Raw genomic sequence first — 13,908 nt, forward strand, 5'->3', positions numbered from 1 at the left:
AGCTTAATTTGATATCTTATATAACATACTAATTTGGTCACTTTACTGACTAACAAATTATTCCTAACATATAGATATAGAATAACATAATTTCAAATTGATTTTAATTGCAAAATTTGTAAAAATATTAATATTGCAAATAATTTAATCAAAACTCTCATTCAATCTAAACAGCGTAATTTAAGTCACTAGGATAAATGGATACTTCAAAACATAATATATGCATAACACATAAAATATAATTAACACATGATGATCAACTTGAACATAAACTAAATATATGAGTATATCAATTTTCAAAAATCATCAAAATCTAAAATTTAATTAGATTTTAGAATGAATTAGATTTTCGACAATATCTTAACGATCATTAGATTTTAATTACTTTAAATATGGATTAGAATATTGATTTAATTCACTAATAACATTCCAAAGAAAACATTAAAATTGATACAATGGATATGAAAATTCAATAAGGACGTTGAATCTTAATTCTATAAATTATTAATTCTTATTAAATTAGAAACTTTAATTACTTAATAATAAATTGGAAACTTTAACTATGGATTGACAACCCCAAACATACAGTGCCTTAAACTAGGTGAACCTAGAACATTATCTTTTAACCTAATGTGCTAATAAAATAATACAGATCTTTTCAAATATATAACAAAGCGGCAAAGTTCCGGTTTGAGCTCTTGCTTTCATCCTGATTCCAAGGCCTTCTTTCTTTCGTGGGCTTTATTAGTCAATGAAAGGAAAAAGAGTTGAACCTTTCCACTAAAGATGAACGGAAAATCTTCTGAATGTCTAATCTTTCTCTCAATTCATTCAGCCTTAAGAGTCGTTCTGAACCCTTCTTTGTTTTTGAGCAAATAAGGTGCAAAGAATATTGCGCTGACATTGAGCCTGTCCTCCGGACTTTCCATATTACCAGAGCTTGATTTTAGCAGGAAGGGATGTGAAACCCGAAATAGTAAACACGGGGAAACTGATATCATTCGTCCGACCTTGTTCTCTCCGCGAGTGAGCCTATTTCACTCTTTTTGCTAAGAGGTTGAGCTTTCTTCACTTATTTCATTAATTATGGGCCTAGCGCCCTGTGTGAGTGGGTTAAGCTTCCACTTCTACGACAGCTACTTCAGTGGTTATTATATGGACAGGACTGAGGACGTCCTTCCGGTCCTCCGGATTTCTCCTCCGGACTCGTTAGCGCTCCTGTATACTATGGCTAAGACACCCTTCCTTTCTCAAGTTCTTTCTTCTATGAAAGGAGTCTCCCTCTTTGGAAAGAAAAGCCTTTGTCTCATTCTCCATTCGATTTGACATAGATTAAGTAATTACTTGACATCTTTACAAGAGAAAGTCTTTGTTAGGCTTGCTTTCGTCTTTTAGAAGCATTCAAACTAAGAGGAGGAGCAGGTTAAATTGCTCTTTTGAGGGGCCCGCTACGCGGTTAGGCGAGACAAGACCAGATATTTATGATTTACAGGAATATAAGAGGACTGAGGACGTCCTTCCGGAGTTTATAGGTTTCAGATTGAGAAGGACTAGTGGCTCAATAAGGGCTACCTTCTTACCGCTCCGTGGGGGAACCCACTTGACCGTGATTAGGGTGATTTTTCAAAAGAAGGCAACTGCGCAGGCACAAGCTCCTTTCACCTCTCCTTAACAGTCTCGATATTCTATAATCTCTCAGATCCGATGTGCTCTGGTGGGTATGTATATTGACTTCCTTCCCTTGACTCGTGAAACCTATTATTTTCTTCTTCTTGCTGTCGTCAACTCCTACTCCGCCTCACACTTGTTCTTTCTGACTTGCCTCTTCTGTAGGGCTTCGCCCCCTTATACTTCCTCTTCCTTAGACTTTCTTACCTCTTCGATCATTCTTTGCACCTGCCTCTTCCACGCAATATTCTTTGCACCTTCCTCTTTCCTAACACAGAATGTATACCTTTCCCTAACACAGACTTGCGCAATATTCTTTGCACCTCTTGCTTAACACAGACTTGTTCTTTCTTTCCTTCTGTTAACTCGCAGAGGTTATTCCATAGCAGGTCTCATCTATCTAAGTTAAGCAAAGGAAAACGGAGTCAACTGTCCAAAGAGTCCTGATCTCTGGCTTTTGCCTTTCTTATTTGATAGATTGCGGTCAGTAACATGGTTTCATTCGTACGGATTCAAACCTGATTCAATAGGAGAAACTGAAGGATAGTTCTCTCCCCACTTTGCCTCCCCACTCCGCGGTTCCCCGTTCTGGATCCTATGCTGCTGGTGGGCAGTTTGGGATAGTTTGTCCCATAACTAATTATTTACCTACCGGTCTGTGATAGCTTAATTCTTCTCTACCTTTCAAGAAAGGCCCCGTATTTGGGGCAGGATAGGGTCCTGACTGACGAAGGCGAAGGGAAAGAGAGAGCAACTGAGCCCCTACTTCAGCTTCTTTAGACCCTTGCTTGAATTCGAATCACATTCTGATTCGTTCTTTCCTTTTCTTTCTGACTCAAGTACTCAGTCGATCTTTCCCATTCTTGGATGAAACCCTAAAGAGCTAAAGGAATGGCAGGGCGGGTCGAAGAGTCACACCAATCCTTGGTACTCATACCGGCATAAGCCAAGGCCTCTGACTTATTGTCGAATGAATTACCATATCTATGCTTCTCGCACCGCGGAGTGGGCTTTTTCTTCTCTTGCCCCCGGATGCCTCCCACGGGGCGGTGTACCGGTAATGGGGTCGTAGTTCAAGTTCTGAGTTTTGGGAAAGATTTTCAATGAAATAAAGAAAGAAAAGGTAAAGAGATCGCACTCACAGGCCTCGTCAACTCGGGAAAGAGATCATGAAACTCATGACCCATGGCCTTTCGGCTAAGCCATCCAACTCGATGGCTCGATCCTATTCACTCTGATCCAAGGACGAGGACTCTCTCTTTTTCTTTTGCTTCGGTGAATTCCGGGAATGAAATACTGGCGGAGCTCCTTATAGCACCCCTGTAATAGCACAACCCCGATGAAGAACAATAATACTAACCCCGATGAGAGGGCCCGATCCGCCGACGAGAAGGCCCGCAACTCCGATCGGAATATTGGTACTTTTTTAGTATATTATTTAACCAACCAAAACGGAGTCAAATCAAAGGGTCGAGCGAGTGTCTTTCCTTTCTACCGCGTAGTGGGTACAGATTGACAGATTGATTCTTCCGTAGAGCTATTTCATCCATTCCTTCTCGTGCATACATTCTATGCATAATAGCTTTGAGAAAAGCAACTTCCTCAACTGCTGAAACCCCAACATCAACCTCTGAGGGCAACTCAACTGAAACTTCAGAGTTTCTACACTCACTTCTGCCTGGGGAAAAGAAGAAAAATCAGGCGCATGGTACGTAACCGACTCTCACTCCTGTTAATCGAGCGAGCGGGCTTCTGCTTCTCCTGATTCAGCTGCCCTCGTCCCTTAATCAACCTACTACGGCAAGGCGCGAAGCGACTGACAAGGCGCAAAGAATTTGCGAAGCGGAAGATTGAGTTACGAACGAGATAGAAGAAAGAAAGGGAGGCAAGAACTTGGAGTCAGATAATCAGCTAAGGGTCGAAAAATGGATCCTTCCCAGCTTTTTCAGCGGCTTAGGACCTTGTATCATAGTCCCTTTGCACGTGGAATACAGAGTCAAATCGAGTCACAAATGGGACATGTACATCTCTCAGTCAGCATTTGCCTTCTTTCTCATAAGCCTTCTTCATTCCTCTTGTTAAGAGTTCATCGGTTCTTAGAAAGGAGACGGAGTTATATCAGTCGATTAGAGTTAGGCGAGAGCTAAACTAAAGCGAGAGGTTCGATTCGATCTGGTGGATGGATGGCGGAGATCTAGGCCTTACCTTCGCTAACAAAGGACCTGCCCGTCTTGACCTGAGATTGAGTAGGAAGATAGGCAGGAGACTACCCTAAAGCGCTTTCAGATCAAAAGATCTCGGAAGGGGGATCGACAGATGAAGCAGAGTCTGCAGTTGAAGTAGAAAGAAGCTTTTTGAAAAAGCGGCAGATTCTGACTATTGTATATGATCAAAGATTCCCAACTCACTATATTCACTCAATTCTTGGTACCCGGCGAGACCGCCAAAACCTGTGAACCTTATAGGGGAGTCAGCAAGTAGCTCATATTTCAGACTGAAATAGGAAGACGGACGAACCGATCGTACTCACTTCTCCTTCAAGCTACTGTAGAAAGACTCATTCTTTTTTAAAACAGAAAAAGCTTAGAGGCACACCGTGTAAAATACAAAAAATTGCCCCGTTAACCACATGGTTAACAATCCGCCCGTAATATATTTGCACCCATAATATATTTGCGATCGTTTAGACGATTCGATTATTGTTTGGTACATGATTGTTTAGATATGGCTACAATTTATCTTTTCAATTTTATCGTTTAATTTTGTTACTCGTTTAATTTGGTTACACCAATTTTTTAATTTTTTTGGTATACTTTAGATTTCTCTACATCATGATTTATTTTTTTTACATGATAGTTTACTTTTTTACGGATCGTTTCATTTGGTTACTCCAATCTAAATGATTTTTTTAAAAAAATTCTTTAGGCACAATCTTTTATTTTTTTTACATGATCGTTTATTTTTTTACGCAATTGTTTACATTTGGCTACTCCAATCTAAATATTTTTTTTAAACGATGGTTTACTTTTTTTACTGATCGTTTACATTTGGTTTGCTATTTTTTTTGTACACGGTCGTTTAAATTTGGTTACCAAAATTTAAATGACCTACCAAAATTTAAATGACCTAAAAAATTAGGAAAAGAAGAAAGACGATGGAAAGAAATCACAGCGAAAAAAAACCATAAAAAAAGAAAAACGATGGAAAAATTAAGGACGTAAAAAAATTGAAAGAAGAAGAAAGACAATGGAAAGAAATCACAATAGAAAAAAAGGAAGAGGAAAAGAAGAAAGATGATGAAAGAAATCATAAAGAGAAGAAAGGCAGAAGACAAACTTGAAATATTTAAAAAATGACTAACTTGATCGGGTTTATTAGACGGACCGTATATAGTTTGGTATTTTGTTATATTTATAAAAAATTTCCAAAATAATATGCCCAAAAGGAATAGATAAGGTATAATGCAATTGGACTACATTAATAATAATACTATATTTAAAAATAAATCTAACGAAACACAGGTCAATTTTTTATACATATATTTTTTAAATATTGTTTTTTTCTTTCCGAAATTTTAATACAGGTATACTTAAAAAAAAAAGAAGAAGAAAAATTAATTAAAAGAAGTATTTTTTAATAAAAAAAGTTTAAGGTTAAACAACAAAAATATAAGTAAACTGTAAGAGTCAAATTTCCAAATTTCTACTTGATCAAAATTGAAATTACATGAGTTATTGTAAAATTGGATCAAAATATTTGTGGAGAGTATTTAAATTCTTCCGAAAAAAGAAAAAAAATGGATATTTTAAAAAAGTTATAGATTGAATAGATTTGCTTTTTAAAAATCATTTCTCCTTTTTTATTGATTTTTTTCTTTGGGTCCGGATTTAATATATTATACTCTAAATTATGGCTTTGGTTGTTTTTCTTTTTCCCCATTCTCTTAAAAGATAATTCTTTTAACAAAAATAAAAATAAAAGGAAAATTTTCTCACTCTACTATAATAAAATTGATCTAGTGGTAAAATTGAGATATAATTTCAATAATTGACTAAAAAGTTATTGGTTCAATTCATATTTATCACCTACATAAAAATTAAATTTCATTATAACTTTTTTTTACACCTAAATCTCGTAGGTTAGTGAATTGAAGCTTTAGACCTCGTTATATTATACATTTTGTTTTAATGTTTGAACTCGTTAGCCCATGTGGTGTAGATAATATGTAGTATTCAATTAATAAGATTTGATAACAATGATTAAAATACACGTTGATGTACTGTTAAAAGATCAAAACAAGAATTTAAAAAAAATATTATAACACAAAACACATAAACATGAAAGTCAAAGGCTTCACTTTTTTCCATATTACTTTTTCATTAAGTATATGTGACTAAACTAGATGAGAGATTAAATATTAAAAAAAATATTAATATCTTGTAGTTTAAAATCTTTAATCTTTTATTCTCAATAAATCTCAAATTTAATCTTTATTATCGAAACTAAATTTAAGCATTTTCACTATTAATTTTTAAAAACGATAATTTTAAGTATAAAAACAAAAAATGATATTTTATTATATATATATATATATTTATTCATTATGTAATATTATTAAATTGAAAACGGGATTTGTTTTGCGAGTGGTTGTTGATACCGCCGTTGAAAGTTCTTATGTTGAACAGTTGACCTAAGTTATCCTGTGTATTAAAAAACACATGAAACCCAATCAATTTAAGAAATCAAACCCAATAACATTCTGCCAACTCACAACTGACCGATCCACTGCCAAATAAGCCCAAGGTAGGCAGTTGACTCAGGCATACTGGTCTTGGCCGCTCCAAATAAATAATGCTAATAATAAAATATTATAAATATTTATATTCAATTTTCTATATTTCCAAAAATACCAAAATTCTTTTGTGGTCCATCTCATCCTCGTTCTTTTTTTTTTTTTTTGTAAAATTACGATTTTAGTGCTATATATTTGGAACTTTAAGGGGTTTATGAGTAATTTTCAACCATTATTTCATATTTAAAATAATAACTAAAATTGATTTTTTTTTTTTTAAAAAAAATATGCTACTAATAAAATACTTGAAGATTTAGTCTCAGTGAATAGATAAATAGATAGGCTACTCTCTTGTTTGAATTATTACATAATTACTAAGAAATTATTTCCTAACCATTAGGTTTAATCTTCTTAATTAAAATTTTCATTTTGAAATATTATTCTACGAATGTTTAGAAATATTAGGTGGTCATGATCACACTTTTTTTTTTCACGTGTTTATAGCTCAAACTTAGTTTAGACGTAATAATTTAAAATTTTAAAATTTATGGAAAAATGGAAATAAATTTTTTGGGGCAAAAATAATGATAGATAATAAACAAAATTGGAATACAACAAATATGCCAAAAAGAAGATTTAAACCTGACTAAAATGAAAAAATTAAAATAAGTTATCACTAATCCCTAAATCTCTGGTTCCAGGAAATTTCGGCGTTTTACCGTAATAATAAGAAGCCCGCCACCACTATCCCTTGCTCCTTCGTCCTCATTACTTGTTTTGACCAAACAACCTTCACTCCCCCTCATCTCTCTCCCTCTCCCTCTCTCTCTAGGGCGGTCTTTCGACCGTCTCCGGTGATCGGACATCTCAGCTCCGTCCAATTTCAACTGGGGTTTTTGTAGATTCATCGATTTCGGAACGAATTTCTTCACCGTCGCTGTCGATTTTGTCCGAGGATTTCGAGCCTTGGTTTCTTCATTTTGTGATTCGTGGTGTTCTTTGATGTCAACGGCGTCGTCTTCGAAGGGTTTGTGTGACGAGGGGGATTGGCCACCAGGGTTTCGGTTTCACCCGACGGATGAGGAGCTGATTCTGTATTACTTGAAGTTCAAGATCTGTAGACGCAAATTGAAGCTTGATATCATCCGTGAGACCGATGTTTATAAGTGGGAACCCGACGAATTGCCTGGTAAATATGTTATCCTTCCTATGATTGATTTGATTGATTGATGTTCTTTCGGTTTTTCCTTGACCTAGTCTGATTTTGATTCAGTTTGTAGTTGATTGATTTTATTTTATTGTTTATAATGGATTTTGGGATCTTTCTGAATCTATCTGTGTGATTTGCGTTTTCTTAAGCTTATTGTCAAATTTTAATTGTATCATACAGTTTGATTTTATCATTTAACTTCTTGCATTCGTAGTTGAATTGAAGCTATTCCTTGTTGTCCTTTTCGGTTTCATGTTCTTTGTGAGTCGTTTCTATCCACTCAATTCCTATTACCGATTCACTAGGCGAAGGCATAATTGATAGTTGATAGTATATTTTTCCCGAATGTTAGAGAGTTGGTCTTTCCTTTTACCTCTTTCAGTGAATGTTAGTTGTTCTATGAGTCTCTTATTCTTTGTATATCAACGAGTATTGATGATGTTTCTAATCATGAAAAAATAAATGCAGGTCAATCTAAGTTAAAAACTGGTGATAGACAATGGTTCTTTTTCAGTCCTAGGGAACGTAGGTACCCAAATGCATCAAGATTGAGTAGAGCTACAAGATCTGGCTACTGGAAGGCCACAGGAAAGGATCGAATAATACAGTGCAATTCACGTAATGTTGGAGTGAAGAAGACACTGGTGTTCTATCTAGGTCGTGCTCCTAATGGTGAGCGTACTGACTGGGTTATGCACGAGTATACCTTGGATGAAGATGAGCTTAAGAGGTGTAAGAATGTAAAGGTAATTGTGTGTTTAAGCTCTTCTTTTACGTAATAGTTCTCGTATGGTCTTGTTTAATTAAGCTGTGAGTTTTTCTATTTCAGGATTACTATGCGCTCTACAAACTTTATAAGAAAAGTGGACCTGGGCCAAAGAATGGTGAGCAATATGGAGCACCATTTAGAGAAGAAGATTGGGTTGATGATGCTGATTGTCTGGAGCCACAAGTGAAAACAGTTGATGAGGTTGATTCTGTAGTTCGTGAAAGAGATAATGGTCAAATTCAGCTTTCATCAGAGGATATTGAGGAGCTTATGAAACAAATTGTGAATGATCCTGTCCTAGAGTTGCCATCAGTCAGTGGTTATCATCAACTTGGCTCTGCTTTGCAGGTTGGCTGCCCTGAATGTTGCATTCCAATATTCTGTTCCCACTCCCATGTTAATTTCCCTTGGTGAATTGATTGGTTATTACTTTGAGATCACATCGTTTCTTTTTCAATTGATAATATAGCTGTAGGAACTTGGAACGTTGGTATATCAGATGCATTTCTAAACTTCTAATTTGTAATCAAAACTAATTGTAATTGTAAATAACGTTTAAGACTCCTAAAAGTATTATTCCGGTTGTTGGTTCAGGAAGGAACATCTACTTTAAGCTGATATGCATGCGCTGTATTTCATTGGTTATTTGGTTTATGATTCCTTTCTTATGTTCTTTATTTCCTCATTTTAATCGGTTAGCTTATAATTTATCTCCATTCTCTAATATAGGTTGATGATAAAGAAGAAACTGCAAGTACTATGATCGATGCTTATGCTCAGGAGCACATACTTCCTCAAGCGGATAAAGTATATCACTTTAGTGTTCAACCCAGTGATTTGCATGCAAGCTTTGACTTTACCCAGTCCGGTATCTCTCAGTTGCAATCATTTGAAGCTGAGGTTTCATCAGCCCTGAAAGATTGCGAGGAAGAAGGAGATTTCTTGGAGATCTATGATCTCATTGGTCCTGAACCAACTCCTGTGGCAAATGTCAACCCTTTAGGAAATATACCACCTTCAGAGTTGGATGGATTGAGCGAGTTAGACCTGTTCCATGATGCAAATATGTTTCTTCGCGACTTGGGACCCATCACTACTGAAACAGTTTTAGATCCATATTTGAATGCTCTTGATGTTGATGTTGCAAACAATTTGAATGGTAATTTGCAACATGTTTCCTATCAACAAAATCAGACGGACGATGGATTCTGGAAGAACAACGAGACAGAAAATGCCTTTAGCTTCCACGAATCACATGGACAGTTTGTTACTCAATCAACTTTAGGTATATACTTCAGTTGAAATTTAATATCTCTGTCGTCTTTTATCAGACATTTACCAGTCTGTTTTTACTGAGGTCTTTCTTTCTGTTTGAACTTCACAAAGTTGCTGGCTCGATTAGCTCATCTACACAGAGCTCTTGTTCAGATGAATGAGGTTTGTTTGATAAGCCATACTTTTCTCCATATGGCAAGAACCGCTCTGTGAAATATTGAGCCAGCTTCAGCAAGCTACCTAGTGCGAGTACTTCTCGTGTATTATCGAATTCTCTTGATTCAAGAGGAGCAATTCTCCAATTATATTTGTTGACTTTCATCATAAATTGCCATTATGGTGCCAATTCCAGGTGGCAGTTTGTCAATGTGAAGCAGTAGGGCAGTTTCTAATTATGGAACTTTCTGGTCTTGTTTAGGTGTGGGATGTGAATCTGTAAGTTCTACAGCAGCAGGAACAAGGGAGAACCAAAGTGCAAATGATGGAGGCGGTTCTACAAGTTGGTTCTCTTCCAACTTGTGGGCCTTCGTTGAGTCGATACCAACCACTCCCGCATCAGCTTCAGAGAATGTCAACCGCGCTTTTGAGCGGATGTCTAGCTTTAGCAGATTGAGACTAAATACTCTGAACACCATTAACACCAATGTTGCTGTTCGTAATCCCGAGAGGGGTGAAAGGAGGAGAACGGGTATGAATAAAGGATTCTTTTTATTTTCAATTCTTGGAGTATTGTGTGCAATTCTATGGGTGTTGATAGGAAATGTTAGATTATCTGGTAATTGCATTTCTTCATGAAACTATTTTATGAAAGCTGTGCCATCTTCTTTTATACCTTTGTTATATGCATATCTTAAAGTTCCAATATTCATGATATCTTCCACTTCATGGAAACTGAATATTGGATGTAAAGCAATCTTAGTTACCGCTGATTATAGATGAGAGTTCTATGAAATCTAGTTCGATTTCAATTATAATTCACAGGTCTATCTATCTCCATTGATTTTGTGTTATCTCTCTCTATTTTCAAGTTTATTAGCGAATAGAATGTTTAATTTTTTAGTAAGTAAATAGAATTCGTGAATCTACTTTACGTTAGATCGACTTTTTTAGTGCTTAAATAAGTATTTATAAGTGCTAAAATGTATTTATAAACATTTAGAAAGTTGATCCGAGTGAGCTTTTGATGTTGGAGTGATTTCGATCCTTTGTTTAAACACTACTCTCAACACAATATTTATTGCTTTATATTGTCTACTTTTTTACACTGTCTTACGAAATAGACTAATTTTAATATTTTTTTAATTGATTTAAAATATATTTTTTAATTGGTTTAACTCTTGTATTCAAGAAATATATATAAGTTACGGTAAGAAATTGGGAAGAAATGGAGTTAAATTTTAAAAACCTAAAAGGAACTGGTTTTGGTGGGTCAAAGTTAAACTTTTTGTAATATTGAAATTATTGATAAAAATATGTATTAATTTTGAGAACGTGGAAAAACAGTATTTCAGTAATACAGGGAGAGATAGCAGAACAAGGCTGCAACTAAGCAAGATTTGAGTTCTTGATGTATCAACTTTTTTATTTACTTCTAATCTGATGTTCAAATTGTTGGTTTGTTATTTATTTATTTATTTATCTTTAGACTTTGAAGATTGTACCCAGCATTATCTATAGATACATATCAATTTAAATTCACACCTTCGTTTGAAAATAATGTGTGTTAATTGAACTTTTAAATCAATGCAAGTGAATCAACAGTCAAGTTTGTTCATGTGTCAGTTCTTAACTGTATCTAGATCGGAATTCTTCACTGAGAATTTAATGATTATTTTTCATAAACTGAATTTAATGATTCGTTTATGAAAAATTCAAAAACTTATTTGATAAGTCTTACATGACGTTTATCAAAATGAGATTATGTTAGTTCTAAGTTTTTTAACTTTTAATGATTCATTTATCAAAATGGAAAATGGAATATAATAGATGGTATAAATTGATCTATATTAAAAGATAAAGGTAAAAGATTTAAATTAATATATTTATTAGTTTTAAGTTTTAATTAATATAAGTTCTAAGTTTAGGTGTAATATTTTTCATGGGTAAAATTTGATTCAATACCCATGTTAAAGATACTAATGGCGTGCAGTAAGAGATAAGTAATAACCTCACATAAGAATGATATTTCTTTAAATTAGTCTATTGTATGAAGTTGATTAAAAAAAAAAAACAAAATTGATCACAGAGATTAATATATGTAGATGTAAATTTTTTTTTAAATATATAAAAAAACAGGAATGTAATAATAAAAATAAAGTTCAAAGATTACTTTAATATATATATATATATAAAAGTGCCTCACCAACTAGCAAGCCATGGACCTTTAACATGGGTATTTATAAATTTAAGAATGTAGTTAGGTAGACTTAAATTATTATTTAAAAGTTCTAAAACTTCACAAGAGATCCTTAAGCATCGTAATAAATTCACTCGGCATTGGATATTTATTGGACCGGATGTTTTTTCTGTACTCATATGCCAATTGAGCTATATTTAAATTGAATATTCATTTTATTATAAAATACAACTAGTTAGTATTGACAAATAGTTTTAATGACAATGTGATCAAAATATTGACTCTTATCTCTCTATAAGAAACACGTGAGATCTAATTAATAAATGTTTATTTTATTACTAATTTAAACTAAGACGTTAATTGAACTATAGAGATCATGCCAACATTTGGGAGAAGAAATTGACAGCTCTCAACATAATACTTGAGGTAAGCAGTGAAACAAGTTTGCAATATTTAAACCAGGCAGCAAAAAAAAAAAAAAAAAAAAAAAAAAAAAAAAAAAAAAAGATCAAATAGATTTAAAAAGAAAAAAAATTGGCTTGTAAGGATTGATGTCATATATATATATATGTATTTGTGCACTTTGATGATAAAAAAGATCATCAAATTATTAAGTGTGCTCCATGTTTGTTATTATTATTATTATTTATTTAGTATAACGATTGTAGGGTGGGAAGAACAAATATCTTGTTTTGACAATAAAAAAAAAAAAAAAGTTATTTCACACTGAACTATGTTTATTGAAATAATATTTGTTGTTAAATATTTTAAGATCTTGTTGCAAAAAATTATAGGGAAAGAAAATAAATTACTTGAGATGCTTCTTATAATAATTTGTGTTGCAATTGTTGTTTAAAAAAACATGTTGTTAAAGCTGTAACAAATATGTATTTCTTTCTTTGAACTATATCTAACTTCAGAATTATTTTATTAAGAAACTATTTGGAGTGGATGATTTGAACTTAGATTTCTTGGTTTTATATAAGTTGAGCTATAAAATATTGGATCAACTAATATATCTTTTTGTATCTTGATTAGAGATGTCCAATGGAGTGAGACATGGCTGAAAATGCTCTTCTCTGTATCTGTCTCTACACCTCATTTTATTTCCCCCACCCCATTTTATTCTCCTTCTCGTGAAATTCTCAAGGATCAAGGGTTCTCTATGGAAAATTCATGGAAATTAAATTTCCGGTAGAAAATCGTCTGTTAGTTTTTCTTTAAATTGAAACAACTAATTTAAATTACTGCCGTAAAAATTTTTAAATAAACAATTGACCATATCACTAAACTTGTTTATTATGGTTAGTTGTACGTGACTACTTAAATTTAAAGTCAAATTACTCAAGTTTTGGTATAAAAAGAATTAATTGACTCTTGAAGAAATGAATCTAAATTAAATTATTCAAATATTTAATATATGCTTAAATATTAAATTTAAACATATTCATTATCTACAAATAAACCAAACTTGAAATTTAAACTACTTGACATTTATACTATAATTGGTATTTTCTCCCTCGTTCTCGCCTAATCTTGAATATAACTATTTGGAATTTTTTTTATTATCTATATCCATTAATTTGAGTACAATCACTAACGATAAACATTTTTCTATGTTTTTTTTTGGTTCGTGAGTTTTAGGCGTCGACATTTAAAATATGTCAAGTAAATAAAACTATATGTGATGTTTTTAACTCGTCAAATATTGAAAAAAATTGAAAAAATATGTATTTTTTTTAAAAACTTTTTTACTATTCTTGATGATTTTCTATTTTACTTGATAGTTTTTATTAAAAGCGTCAAGTATTTCTAAACTGCAAGCATCAAGTAAACCC

General features: G+C 33.3%; 1 protein-coding gene across 2 annotated transcripts; it reads left to right on the forward strand.

Moving 5' to 3' along the window:
• The first annotated feature begins 7,121 nt into the window (after positions 1-7,121).
• Positions 7,122-10,692, forward strand: LOC103496564 (NAC domain-containing protein 17-like). Of its 2 annotated transcripts, none has more exons than XM_008458473.3 (5): positions 7,122-7,649; positions 8,139-8,416; positions 8,500-8,787; positions 9,169-9,724; positions 10,133-10,692. In XM_008458473.3, exons 1-5 carry the CDS (start codon positions 7,463-7,465, stop codon positions 10,507-10,509), a joined length of 1,686 nt encoding a protein of 561 aa, XP_008456695.2. In that variant the 5' UTR covers positions 7,122-7,462; the 3' UTR covers positions 10,510-10,692. The 2 variants fall into 2 exon arrangements, with proteins under 2 accessions (XP_008456695.2, XP_050938897.1); XM_051082940.1 differs by having other exon boundaries at positions 7,141-7,649; positions 9,826-10,692.
• Positions 10,693-13,908: the final 3,216 nt, after the last annotated feature.

The sequence above is a fragment of the Cucumis melo genome, chromosome 3, assembly GCF_025177605.1.
Source record: "Cucumis melo cultivar AY chromosome 3, USDA_Cmelo_AY_1.0, whole genome shotgun sequence".
NCBI lineage: Eukaryota > Viridiplantae > Streptophyta > Magnoliopsida > Cucurbitales > Cucurbitaceae > Cucumis > Cucumis melo.